The sequence below is a fragment of the Lolium perenne genome, chromosome 3, assembly GCF_019359855.2.
Source record: "Lolium perenne isolate Kyuss_39 chromosome 3, Kyuss_2.0, whole genome shotgun sequence".
In the NCBI taxonomy this organism is placed as follows: Eukaryota; Viridiplantae; Streptophyta; class Magnoliopsida; order Poales; family Poaceae; genus Lolium; species Lolium perenne.
In genome coordinates, this window is record NC_067246.2 from 56,608,955 (window position 1) to 56,622,534 (window position 13,580).

At 45.1% G+C, this 13,580-nt stretch overlaps 1 protein-coding gene across 1 annotated transcript; it reads left to right on the forward strand.

Moving 5' to 3' along the window:
• Nucleotides 1-8,874: 8,874 nt before the first annotated feature.
• Nucleotides 8,875-13,174, forward strand: LOC127341177 (probable polygalacturonase At1g80170). The gene is made up of 10 exons (XM_051366951.2): nt 8,875-8,983; nt 9,104-9,244; nt 9,331-9,462; nt 9,554-9,703; nt 9,797-9,817; nt 9,932-10,139; nt 10,241-10,322; nt 10,427-10,535; nt 12,515-12,628; nt 12,717-13,174. The coding sequence occupies exons 1-10, from the start codon at nt 8,981-8,983 to the stop codon at nt 12,948-12,950; spliced, it is 1,194 nt and encodes a 397-aa protein (XP_051222911.1). The 5' UTR covers nt 8,875-8,980; the 3' UTR covers nt 12,951-13,174.
• Nucleotides 13,175-13,580: the final 406 nt, after the last annotated feature.

Consider the following 13,580-nt stretch of genomic DNA (forward strand, 5'->3'; position numbering starts at 1 on the left):
GGTTATGTGATTCCCTAGGTCGGCCTGACCGCCCGACAAAGAACGAGAAGAAAGACCAACAAAGAAGGATAAAGAGTAGATGAACACACAAAAATAGTAGATGTGTTTATTTGATTGGTGTTGGTTCAATCGTCCTCATCCCTCAAGTATATAAGGAGCGGTTGGACTTTCCGTGCAATAAAGAGGACCGGATTCATGCCGAAAACCCTAATTGGGGTCCATCTTAAATGGTTTGATTTTTTGCTTTCTTTAACTGTTAGGTTTGCAAACTTCACGTATGCTTCGATTTATATTTGAGGCAGTTTACAATTTCAGAACCAAATCATGTAAACATTAAGATGTAGAGCTTCCGCAAGTTCATGATAAGCCATCCCGATGAGATCATGAGCTTGAGCTTGCCATTCATATGGTGTTCATAGATATGTGAAGATGCGCCAAAGAAGAAACTTCCTCATAGTGGATTATGGGGGAGCAATTAGGACTTCATCAAGCAAGCACAATCAAGAAATGTGTTTCATCTTGTTGTGGTCAAGATCTTCATCATCTATCTCAAGTGAAATGTGCAAATTTAAGGTTTTATCTTGGTAGGTTTTCTCTCTTACCGGTCTCTTGGTTTAGTTGGGAGATCGGATTATAGGTTAGTTGCCGTACTATCAAGAGGCTCTCGAGTGAGTAACTCGATCACATGATTTGGAGTGAGCTCAAACCTTTGTATCTTTGCATCATATTTCTTGCTTGTTATTTGGATCTTATCCATATGGTGTATTAGAGCTCGTGGTTATTTCCATGACAAGCTCTAGTTCATCGAAAACGGATTATGCATGAATCACTTGTTGCGTTTTCGATATTGGAGTTTTTCTCGGTTCTTTGTATTGATTGATTTCACCTCTACATTCTTGAAAAATATATACCGCACTTGTTCTTAATATTTTCACTCTTTGTGGGGTAGCTCTTGTCATCATCTTTCTAACAAAATTGATTTCACCTAAACCCGAGTTTCCTAACTCAAGTTGTTGCATTTTCTATTTTGGAGGTGTTACCATTTTGTCTCTTATAGATAGGTTAAAACTTTCCCCATTTTTTATATCCTACCTTGTTGGACTATGATGGTTCTCTGTATGATCTTGTATAGCTTGTTCCAAGCCTCAAAACGAGAACAAGATCATCAAAATTGGAGTATGGATGCTAAAGTTATGCTCGTTTGACTTTCAGCTTTTTTTGCATTTTCTAGTGATGGAGACTCTGGTCTGAGGCTGGAGTTTTCGGTCCTAGGCCGGAGATTCCAGTCTCGGGAGGCCCGGAGACTCCGAAGAAGTCCTCGGTCCCTGTGGCCTCAACTCCCTGCTGTGTGTATGTGTGTGTGTGTGTGGGGGGGGGGGGGTGGAGGACCGTAGTCTCCGCTCTAAAATCGCTGTAATGGTCATATTTGGTGTGGTGGACCTATAAAAGGTACCGTTTCTTCCCCAAGGGCTGGTTTCTTCTCCCACTCTCTCTCTCTCTCTACTCCATCATTGACCTTGAGAAACTTCCTCTCCCTCTAATCCCTCCATGATTCTTGCCCGTATTTGAGAAAAAAGAGAGAGGAGATCTAGATCTATATATTGACCAATCAAATCCCTCTCTTTGTGAGGGGAATTCACTAGATCTAGATCTTGGAGAAATTTCGTGTTCCTCCTCCTATTTGTTCTTCCTATCTTATTCCCCCAATAGATTTTGTAGCTTTGTTGGAATTTAAGAGAGAAGGATTTGAGCATCTTTGTGTTATTCTTGCCATTGCATTTTGTGTATCGGTTTGACTTCTCCGCGTGATACGTGGAGGTGAAAGTTCATGAGTATATTACTTCAGGAGCTTGTTCCTCTTGGGTCTTTGGACCCTAGATGGCTTAGTGGTCTTTGTGGTTTTATTGGGGACTACAATTAATTTGTGGAGATTCTTCGAGGGCAAGACATTTGTGGTGATTTATTGGGAGACTCCAATTAAGTTATGGAGATAGCCTCAAGCTTTGTGCGGGTTCGGTGACCACCCTAAGGTTCCATAGTGGATCGAGGTCTTCCCCTTTGGCGGGTAGACTCGAGTAGAATACAGTGAGGCCTTCGTGGCGTTTGGAGTGCTTTGTCCTCCACACTGCTCCAACGGAGACTAGCACTCGCAAGAGTGTGAACCTTGGGATACATCATCGTCTCCACGTCACCTGGTTGTTCCTGTAACCAAAATCTTTACTTATGCACTTACTTTGTGATAGCCATCCTGCTTGAAGTTATATATCTTGCTATTACATAGTTCCTTATCTTGACTAGCATAACTTGTTGGTGTACATAGGTGAACCCTAGTTATATAGGTTTTGGGCTTGACAAAGTAAACAGTATTTTTATTCCGCATTTATTAAGCCCATAATCGCAAAAAAATTTAACCGCCTATTCACCCCCTCTAGGCGGTATCATGTCCTTTCACTGACATTCTCCTGGTGTGTATGTGTGGGGTGGGGGGTACTATGGGTCGGATATTTGGGAATCCGCTGGTCCAGATGGTACGCCCTCTGGGAGTAGACCTATTTCTGGGCATCTTCTAGGACATCATCTTCTAAGGCATCTTCAGGCCAGATAATTTGCCCCTTACTGGGAGAATCCTTTTTTTTTTGCCTCCTTTCTTGATTTCTCCTCAACATATTACACACACACCAAAAGAAAACCCTCCTAGTCCTAGAGCAGACTAAAACTCAATGAAGATCTTTCAATTTTGGTGGGTCATCAATCGTCACGTGTTAGATTGAAATACTTGCACACTTTCGTGTGTTGACACAAATACACAAAACCTCGAGGGATAGAGCTTGCTCTTTCAAATACAAACACATGAGGAATCTGCAAGGTAGACCATGATAGGAGCATCCTAAAAACTTCGTAGAAAATATCTGAAAGAAAAGAGAATACCACGAGTAATTCCTTTGGGGTCCATATAAACAGACCAAAACCTTGCAATTGCCGCCAATCTCCAGCGTTGGCATAACGCCCGCCAGAAGAGGAGCCAAGCTTCGAACATCGGAAAATCCACATGAGTTGGAGCATAGCCAAGAGTAAATATCTCATCATCTAAGAAAACAATGCCGTGAGATTTTTCATATTTCCAAATTCCTGAATCCGTTAGTTGCAAATCAACCAACATTTAAGTAGGTGCTCGGCTATTACTCGATCAAATGAGAAATAGTTGTTTCTCATGATAACTAGTTGAATGTCTGTGCGTTGCCACGGTCCAACAAATTTATGACAGTTATCTATGTTTGTTTACTTCCTGTAAGTGACTATCATCTAACATTTTTTAAAGTTTCTTTCCTCTATGCACATTAAAAATCTTGACTATGGTGCCTATGCATGTGATAAAATGCATATTGTGCAGATATCCAAAAGGATAGGAAAGACACATTTTAAGCTTTACTAAATTAACACATGCCGGCCATATCAAACTGTACAAAATGCTAATAGCTTTCAGTATTAGGACATATCATTTCCTACCTTCCAGTGCTAAATTACTTGGTGAGCCCAACATGCATATTACAAATTATCATTCTAAAGGCCAACTCAACTTTCATAAATAAATTGGTATACTGACCTTTCTTTATGTTTGGCTAATAATGAGACATCCATACATTTTCTCGTAACTTGAATATTTGCAAGAACATCATTACTATACAGACGTGATAGATAGCAAAATTTTCCAGCCATTTTGTAGTGCGGCAGTAAGTTTTATTGACATTCTCAGAACAAAAAAAACATGGAAATTTGGCAAGTCTGCCACAAGCAGTGTGCTAACAAAAGAATGGACAAACTCAAAAGAAATAGTGTAATCAATAATTTTCAAAGGACTCCTCTATTGTTGATGTGCAATTCACACATGAGAAAGCTCCTCTATTGTTGATGAGAGCCAATTTGGTGCAGAGGTGTCCCTAGCATCTTCTGAGAGCAGCCCTAGTGACCTCCAACATGCATCAATGCAGGCAATGAAGGAATACAACTGAATAAAAAAGCAATTGAATCAAGAGGAACCGAAACTGTAGGAGAGAGATGGAGAGCTATGTGGAGCAAACATTGTAAGCTGCTGGTACCAACAGGTTGCAAGAAATATTTTGGTATAGACTTGAAGTTCCATATAGTGATGCATACTTTATGTTGGAATATACAGTAAAAAAATAAATTAATGAGGGAATCAGTAGGGAAGCATGTATTTATTTTCTTTTGTTATAAGTGCATTTAATGAAATTGTTAACTACTTAATATTTAGATTAGAACATTTAGAGCGTGCATTAATCCTTTTGAGCTGAAGCGTGTATTACTCTCTGTATGATACAAAACTGATCAAGCTAAAAGTTTTTTGTCAGAAGATTCTTCATGCTTAGTAAGTGCACAAGATCATCGAGCTGCATTAGTCCCAAATAAGGCGCGTAGCCCAAGCCTAGAAAATGGAGTGATACTTCTGGCTGTCATAAACAACGATGCCTTAGCTAATACCCAACATTAGCGTGGCTTGACAGAACTACGCTTACTTCCAAGTAAACACCAAGAGTATTACATTATCAAGAAAGTGTATTTTTTGACTAATAAAGAGAACTATCATTAAAAGGGGTCAAGACTACGTCTAGTATTACTTTTACAGTCCATGGAGAAGAAAACAGGACAACAAAGATGCACAACTGTATCCTGATACTTCCAAAGTATGTCATCTTTTACGGTCCATGTATCTTGTACCTTAATATCGCAAGCAAATTAGAAGGTTGTGGAGCAGGAAGGGCCTCAAGTAAGCCCTTAGGGCTCTTTGACCGATTGGTATCCTCAATTTTCAATAACAGTAGTAAACACCACAAGATACTATGTGTAGCATGGTGTGATCTCTTTGATTCTTTGAACATCCCCTTGTCGAATCTACATGTTAGACTAAAACACAGAATATTTCTACATGATCCGCATTGCTAACAACAATTGTACCTTCTTTTATTATTTTCTTAAGATGGATGGGTGCGGCAACATGCACTTCCATGGTATATTCTAACAAATAATATGTGAGCTTTTCTTTTGGTAATAAGGAAAAAAGGATCAAAATCAAAGAAAACGTATGCTGACTTATCGGCGATTCATGTCCCAATTATTCTACCATAGAGAAATCTGCAATCTGTAGAGCTAAACAAAACCACAAGTATTGTTTAGAGCTGAATCATTTTGGAACAATTTTTTCTTGTACATAGAAATTTACATTGTAATGTTTAACCATTTATATTAAGAATATAGGTACCATGACAACAGTTCATACTGGGGAATGTGCACTCTCTTTTCCCTGACTGAGATGGAAGTGTAGGCTTCAGCCTAGAATCATTGTTGTGAAGGAGCAAACGAAATTTCTTTGTCAAGCGATTAACATAAAAGTGAGCTGATAGCTGGATCTAGATAATATAGGAAAATTTAAGTGAGTATACTGCAGTAGTAACAGCTAAATTGACATGGCATTCATCAGCAGGAACCAACTACAATTTATTCAAGAAATGCAGTGGAAGAAAAACCGAAGACCGCGTACTTCACTGGAGTTTTTGAAGTGCCCTTAGACGTACTTCATTTCCATTCCACGCAGCATGTCCCTGGTACCTGGTCCCTTCTGACTCATGACTTCGTTGGGCCTTTCCAGGCTATCTAGGAGCAGTAGCACACGTCCAGCAGCGCGGCGACGCCTGCCCATGAACCATCTCCCATCTACTGTAAGTGTGGCACCTGCTGGCTGCTGCAGCCTCATCGATGTGCAGAGATAGCGCAACTTGACCGGCGGAAGAATGTGGCTCCACTGTGCCGGCACACCACCTGCTCCTGTTGCAGGGGCAACGGGATGACGCCAGGTTGCAGCAGCTGCATCATGCTAACAGTGGTGAGGTGATGAGCCACATGGAAGTGAGGCAGGAGAGAAAATGAGCAGCAACATCGGTATGGTTTTGCCTGCTGCATCGGCGCCGCCCTTCTCGGCAGACCACCCTTTCTGGTTCCCTTGTAGCTCTAAATTATCATATTCACTGCCAGTCGATCAGCTGCAACCATGGAGAAGAACTTCATGATAAATTCTACTGATTGAAATTTGTAATCAGAGCTCGTGGAACCATGGAAAAGTGTGATTCAATTCTTATATTCGTGCTGATGCTAACATATTCACGAAAAATCAACTTACGAGATCCATGATCCATCAGGAGCAAATTGTACATTTGGAGTTTTGGACACATCGAACACCATCTCCTTCTCGCGCACATCACCTCTGTATTCGTTAGATGATGATGGCAAATAGTGAAACACATTGCACATATCATTTGCTTCACACAATGACAGAAGCAAGAACAATATCGATTTAATTTCCATATTCTCCTCTAAAAAACGAAGTAGTCCCATAACTGAAATTGCGTAATCAATATAATGCAATATAATGCAGGTTATATGATGCAATATAATGCAGGTCACTCACCTGCCTGCAGCTGACACAGATGTCGGGATAATGGCACCATGGAGGTGCGGACACAAGAGCGTCGACGAACCTAGTGGCACCATGGATCTGCTACTCCTGCCTGTGGCGGCGAGGAATATTGTCGACAGGCGCTAGTGTGGGCTGATATTGAGTCGGCGTCACGTGGTGAGGACGCTGAGGAGGGACGGTGCCGGTCAAAGAATGTTGCTTTGTAAATATTGTAACAACCTATTTTATTCAATCCATGAAACAGCGGGAGATTCCTTCAGTGAAGTTATCAAAAGAGATGCTTCTACCGTTTGTAGAATTCGATAATTTTGGGTTAGTGAGACTCTTCTTATCCTAGGCCCATAATCACACACCCAAGCCCAACAAGAAGGCCATGAATACAAAATTAGACTTGAGAGAGGAAACGGAAAATGCATACAATAGAGGTTAGAGATGAGATCGAGCCGACGGAGGAGGTGGTGTACCAGGCCGCTACGGGGACCAGCCGCGTCATCCTCGATGCCAGACCATCAGGCAGAGCTAGGGCTACGTGGGAGCAAAACAACGATCTCAGGTGATGGACTTGCGGGGGATGACGACCAGTAGAATTTTGATCCCGGTGTAGAATTTGGCATTGGTGGCGCGGCTCCGGTCTCAAGTCGGGGAAGGACGGTCGACTCCCAAGTAGGAGCTCCCCTAGGTCCGCAAAGCCGGAGATCACCTCCGCAGCGGCGGCGGCTCTTCGTAGTGGACTGGTGTAGCAGTGTGGGAACTCGGTGCGGTGGTAGCAGCACGGCCGGGACCTCGATGTGGTGGGCGGTGGCGGCGGCGACGCTGTGCGTGATTGTGGACAGAGGAAAAGAGGGAAGCTGTTTTCTTTCCTTTTCATTTTTCCACGATATTAAATATCCGTGATTATGGCGATTTCTTATTTTTGGTATTACATATGACTGATTATGAAAGATCTTGACCTGCCAGTGCAGCGGTCCATCGGATGGTTACAATGACTGATTATGAAAGATCTTGACCTGCCAGTGCAGCAGTCCATAAGAGACATCAAACATTTTTGACGACGTACGGACTCACATATAATAGTAAAGAATACAACGTTCCTAATTTTAGGCAATAAATTCCTAAGGAAACCAAGTAAGGAAATGCCCCTGATTTTGTTTCCTAATTATTTGTATCATGATTGATTGATGGCATGAGCGTTAAAGAATGCTGTCAGATTGTTTCCTTATTAATTCGTAGCGTGATCGATTGTTTCCATGATTGTTGCGGGATTGGATGTCAAACGGAGACCGGAGACCGTAGGATTAGATTGGACGGATAGGATGCTTTCAATGACGACCACCAAAGTGCGTTGAGTGTCAAACGATCAACTCCCATTTAATAGTAAAGATAATAAAAATCTACAAGAATATGTCCTTTTTTTCTTGTTTTGAATGAAGGGTATAAAAGATCTTTCATAATCAGTCCTAAACCATGTATTTGTGATGCACACATCAGCTGCGGTGCAAATCGTCACGCATGACACGATACATGAGTGCACCTCCTACATTTACCCCCACTCCCCCAGCCTCACCTACCTTGTAAGAGCATCTTCAACAGGCGTACTGATTTTCTTAGCGCGCGCGGTGTTTTCGCGCGTCCGCTGGAGGTTCGCACGCCCGCACGCCAAATCGGCGATTTATTTAGCGCGCGTTCCTTTTACCGCTCCTGTTGGAGGTGCTCTAAATGCGAAAATCTCATCAGATTCGCTGTAAGATTTGAGTGAGTTGCCCGAGATATTAGGTGATCGACGACAGGAATCACATTAGTTTTGGGATTCTTGAAGATCTAGGCTGCCAAGGCCCCTCCATCCAACCCGTCCATTCGATGATCGGATGGCCCCCGTGACGGGCGTGCATGCATTGCACTCGGCTCGACCCGAGCAACCACATTTAAAATCCTGCACCACCGAAAAATCAGCTAATCAATTTGAAACACAGCGAAAATCTTGCCCTTGCAAGATAAGAAGCATATCTTGAATTGAATATTACTGTTCGTCGCAAGAACGTATTACACTGCTAGTAGTATATCTCTAACTTTAACTCGTTTCCAAACCGAGCACGACTCCGTTCCAAAAATGTAAACGAGCAAAAGCAGCCCAGCAGGAGGAATATGGAGGATCAGCTGGCGCAATAACCGCCTGACATTCTTGGCATGAATGTTGCGGATACGCTCGATCATAGCTAATCTCCTGCAGGTGCAAATGTAAGGAAGGAACACCGCCGCGATCCCCTACGCAGATCGAGACTCGAGAGCCTTGTGTAAATAAAATCTGTAATCTGAACCAGGAGGTTCCATGGTAGTCTAGCTTATAAATAGGTGCCAGAGCTTTAGGAAGACAGGAGAGGCTCGAGATCTCCCATTGCTACGTGTGTGATCACGAATTGGTGCGTGAATACATCACACACACGCTTGCAATCGTATAGCGCGTGCCTACCAATCCTCTCGGAACTGTAAACCATGGTATGTGTGTCGATTCAGTTCACTATTGATCATCAGCTCGATCAAAAGCACTTGTAGATCCTGTTCTTATCTGCTACTAGTATATGCTGATTTACCTGACGGATATCTCCAAAACGTTAGAGCATCCCGGCGGAGCGTACCTTCTTCTTGGTGCTGCTGCTGCTCGTGTTGGCAGCCGTTCAATCAGCAGCGCAGCAAGGAAAAAGATACAGCGTCATGGATTTCCATGCTGCTGGGGATGGCAGCACAGATGATGCAAAGGTAACACGAGCGTCAAGCTGATCTACGATTCTGGCTTCACCATCACATTGCTGATCAAATTTTGTGCATCTTCTGTGCGTCCTAAGGCGTTCGCGGCGACATGGAACGCAACTTGCGGCGACAGCTGCAGTCCGACCATGGTCATCCCTGGAGGAAAGACGTTCTTGCTAAGCCAGATCATGTTGGATGGACCCTGCAAGTCTCCTGTCAGCGTGGAGGTAAACACTTGTGGACGATCAGGCTGAGCTTCGTGCATCATCCATCCGTCTGTAATAAGCAATAGATAACTGGATCAGTGTTTCTGTGCAGCTGGACGGGAAGATCGTGGCGCCAAACTCCATCTGGACGACGGCAGCAGCGAACCTCCTTACCTTCTACAGCGTAAACAACCTCACGGTGAACGGGAGCGGCCAGATGGACGGTAACGGCGACATCTGGTGGACTTGCTTCAACCAAAAGGTACGTAGGCTCCTCGGCAGATATTTTTCACTTGTTTCTCTTTCTCTATTCATTTGCAACAAACTGATAGTCACCTCTCATTTTTTTTGACAGAAATGCCATGTCCGGCCAATTGTAAGTGCACACAACAAACATCTCTTTCAGTTCCAGCCTCTAACTGGTCAAGGTAGACAGCATGTTTATGTATTTGGCTGGACTGGACACTAAGTCTTGTGTTCATGAAATCAGTTGCTGGCATTCGCAAGCTGCAACAACCTATCCGTGAAGAACATACACCTGAAGGACAGCCCCGACAAGCACATGACCTTGTTCCGGTGCAGCCAGGTGCAGGTGAACAACGTGTCCGTCAGGGCGCCCGGCGACAGCCCTAACACGGACGGGATCAACATGGCCTTATCCGACCACGTTTATATCTCGAATTGCTCTATCCAAACCGGTACAGTCCTTTCAGCAGCCCTTAAAATCCATACATGTATATACTGAACTCTGTCCTCAAATGTGTTGTTTTGGAAAACTACTGACATTGCAAAAATGCAGGAGATGATTGCGTGTCGATCCTATCTGGCACCAGTGATGTTATTGTCACTAACAGCACGTGTGGGCCTGGTCATGGCATCAGGTAAACTATACAACCATGCGGCCCGTGCTGAACAAATACTGATGAACTTCTTCCCTAGCAGTAACAGACATTGAGCTAAGAAGCTTTCTGATCTTATTATGTAGCGTGGGAAGCCTTGGAGGTGATGGTACGACATCACTTGTGGAAAGGATTACAGTATCCAACTGCAGCTTCTCCAAAACGTTGACTGGTGTGAGGATCAAATCGTGGCAGGTAACACTAAAGCGGCATCTACATGCCTTGTGCATAAGAGCATCTCCACTCCTGACCCCAATAGGGCGTCCGGCACCTGATAGTATGGGGGTACTAGCGCGCGTAACCCCTAAATAGGGGGCACCAGCGCCCAGCCGCATCCCCCAAACGTCCACCCCCAAATTTCAAATTTAAAAACGCCAATCAAATAGATTTCGCCTCCACAAAATGATCAATGTCTTGACGAACACATCGTCGCAAATCGCGACATAGAAATGTCTAGAGAAATAAACAAAAAGAGGCACGCAGGTCGGTCGGTATTAGATAGCCGCGGGAATCAAGCAATTTCCTCCATCGGGGAATCGGGGACGATGGTGGGCGTCGTCGGCGTAGCGGTCGGCGATGGTGGTGTGGCAGTCAGTGGGGAAGCGTCTGTGGCTGTTGGAGTAGTAGTCGTCGCCGGAGTCGCGGTGATGGGCTAGGGCTCGGGGGGAGCTCGACTCTCAGCTAAGATCGTGGCATGCTGCGCAGCAGCGTATCACGCCTTGACATCGTCGTCCATGCCGTTGGTGTTGACAAGCATGATTGCCAAGTTCTCCTTCCTCTTCTTGGCGACGATGTTGGCCTTGATCAGTTCGAGTTTGATGTTCTGCCTCTCCATGACCGACGCCCATCATGTTAACGCCACCTCCTCCATCTTTGCGGCTTGCTCCGCCCGCGTGGCGGCGTGCGCGGCGGCATCAGCGATGCATGCCAGGATGGAAGAGTGGAGCTTCTCGATGGCCGGCGTGGCATCCCTCATCGCATTGGCTTTGTTGTCCCCAACGGGCCGGCCAACGGCAGCCGGTGTAGCCATAGCGTTGGGGTCGAACGGCGCGATGGCCTTAGCGAGGATAGTCCTAACCTCCGTCCGCTTATCGCATGTCTCAATCCGGGCGAAGACATGAACTCGACGTCATCGTTGTCCTCGCGGTAGGCGGTGACCATGGCACGCATCTGCAAAACGCTCAACAAATCAAACACCGGTGATCAAGGACAATGCATGGTGGGAGCGGCGACAATACCTGATCGTCGAAGTTGGTGCCGTTAACATGGACGTGGCGAACCTCCTCCACGACGCCGTGCCACTTGTTGCGGGCGTGTTGGATCATGGAACAACGGTGGCAGCGGCGACGGCGGCGACGCGTTAGACGATGATGGCGAGGAGACGCTGCCCTGGCCGCCGCTCCACGCGGTAGGGACGAACGGATGCGTAGGCGTATGGGCCGCTACCATGGCAGCGGCCCGCTCCATCAATGCCGCTTGCTTTGCCACCGCTGCCGCAGCCCTCTTCGCCTTCAGCTTCGCCTTCCCTGAGCGGCGGCTAGCGTTCTCCACCGAGCGCTGCTGGATGTCGAATGCCCACTCGATGTTGGTCATTCCCTCCGACCGCTCCTTGGCGCTGGATGTCTGTGCTGACTTCTTCTTCGTGGGAGCAGGCTTGGTGGCGAGGGCGTTCGGTGCCGACGAGCGACATACTACCTCGTCTTCATGGTTGGACGGCGGAGAAAGGTGATGGCTTGCATGGGGGAAATGGCGGGAGCCGAGGGAGAAGGGGAACGCGGCGATATGGCGCCAATAATGGGGGGAAAGTTAATGTTTTTTTTTGAAACTAGGCATGTCTCGCCGACAAAGCTGGCCCGCGCTTGCTTTTAGCGCCGTCCCCAATAGCCTTCCATGAAATTCGGTTCGGCCAGGGGCGCTGGATGAGACTACGTTCTGCACCGGCAGGAAACAATTTTACGGTGAGCGGCTGGGGGAGTATTTTGGCGCCGGTGCTCCTATTTTTGTTTTGGGGGCTATAGAGAGGACGAGTGAGGATGCTCTAAGTGCGCCTATATACGTATTCAAAGATATTTACTGATGGTTGCATTTAGCATGTAGCTAACATTTGCTCGCTGCAAATGATAGGCATATATAGCAATACTCGCCTAATATATAGTATGATGTTAATGATGCAGGGAGGCAATGGCAAAGCAAATGGGTTTGTTTTCGAGAACCTCAACATGACTGATGTCCAATTTCCTATTGACATTGACCAGTTTTATTGTCCCCGGGGAAATTGTCCGCCACAGGTGAAATCTACTGAACTCATCACAACTTTGCCACTTTATGACATGCATCAATGATTTGAAATTATACTGCACTTTGTTTTGTTTGCAGAATAGCGCTGTGGCCATATCCGACGCCAAGTTCATCAACATCCAGGGGACATCCTCCAACCCCGAAGCCATCCAGATTATGTGCAGCCAGAGCGTGCAGTGCCGCGGCATCTATCTCGACAACGTTAACCTGACCTCCTCTAGTCGTACCGCCCAAACACGAGCCACTATTTCAAATGCCTACGGAACCGTTGGGGGCATGGTGAAACCACATGTACAGTTCCTGGGCGCTTGATAAAGAGTACTCTCCGCTGCTTAACACACACAATACGTCTAGATAGGCAGACGAAGGAGCAGCACAATGCTACTGTAGGTAGATGAGTGCCATGTAAGGAGTAGAGTACCCGCTAAAATTAGATGGATTCTTCTATATTGATGCTTGGTGCTATCTCATATACATATTCTCGTGTCTAAAAGTTCTTACTGTATGGTCATATAACATGATGCAAAGCATCGAGGTGTCGGGGCAGAAATTCAGAGTATCTCATTTATTTTAACTATTTACGCTTCATGAACAAAAATGACTCTATCCATTAAGCTTTTACCTTGCTCGGGGACGAGCAAGAGTCTAGTTTGGGGAAGTTGGTGAGTGCATTTTTAACATGTGTTTACACTGTTATTTTCTTAAGTTATCATTGAGTAGTAATAGGATTTTTGTTTTTCTCCGCGCTACCGCCCCCTTTTATACTAGTCTACGTAGGATCTCAAAATAATAAAGCAATGATGAAATATCAATAAAAACTATCATTTTATGGTATTTTGATGTGATAAAAATCATTTTAGCACTTAATTATGCACCAGGGCGAAAGGAGGATGTGATGACAACTTCCAGTAAGTTTAGAGGGCATCGGTACACGGGGGAGCC

Bases quoted from the DNA above. Each gene is read 5' to 3' on its own strand.
- LOC127341177 (XM_051366951.2), top strand. The intron at 9,245-9,330 runs GTAACACGAGCG...GTGCGTCCTAAG, and splicing joins GCAGCACAGATGATGCAAAG to GCGTTCGCGGCGACATGGAA. The intron at 10,140-10,240 runs GTACAGTCCTTT...GCAAAAATGCAG, and splicing joins GAATTGCTCTATCCAAACCG to GAGATGATTGCGTGTCGATC.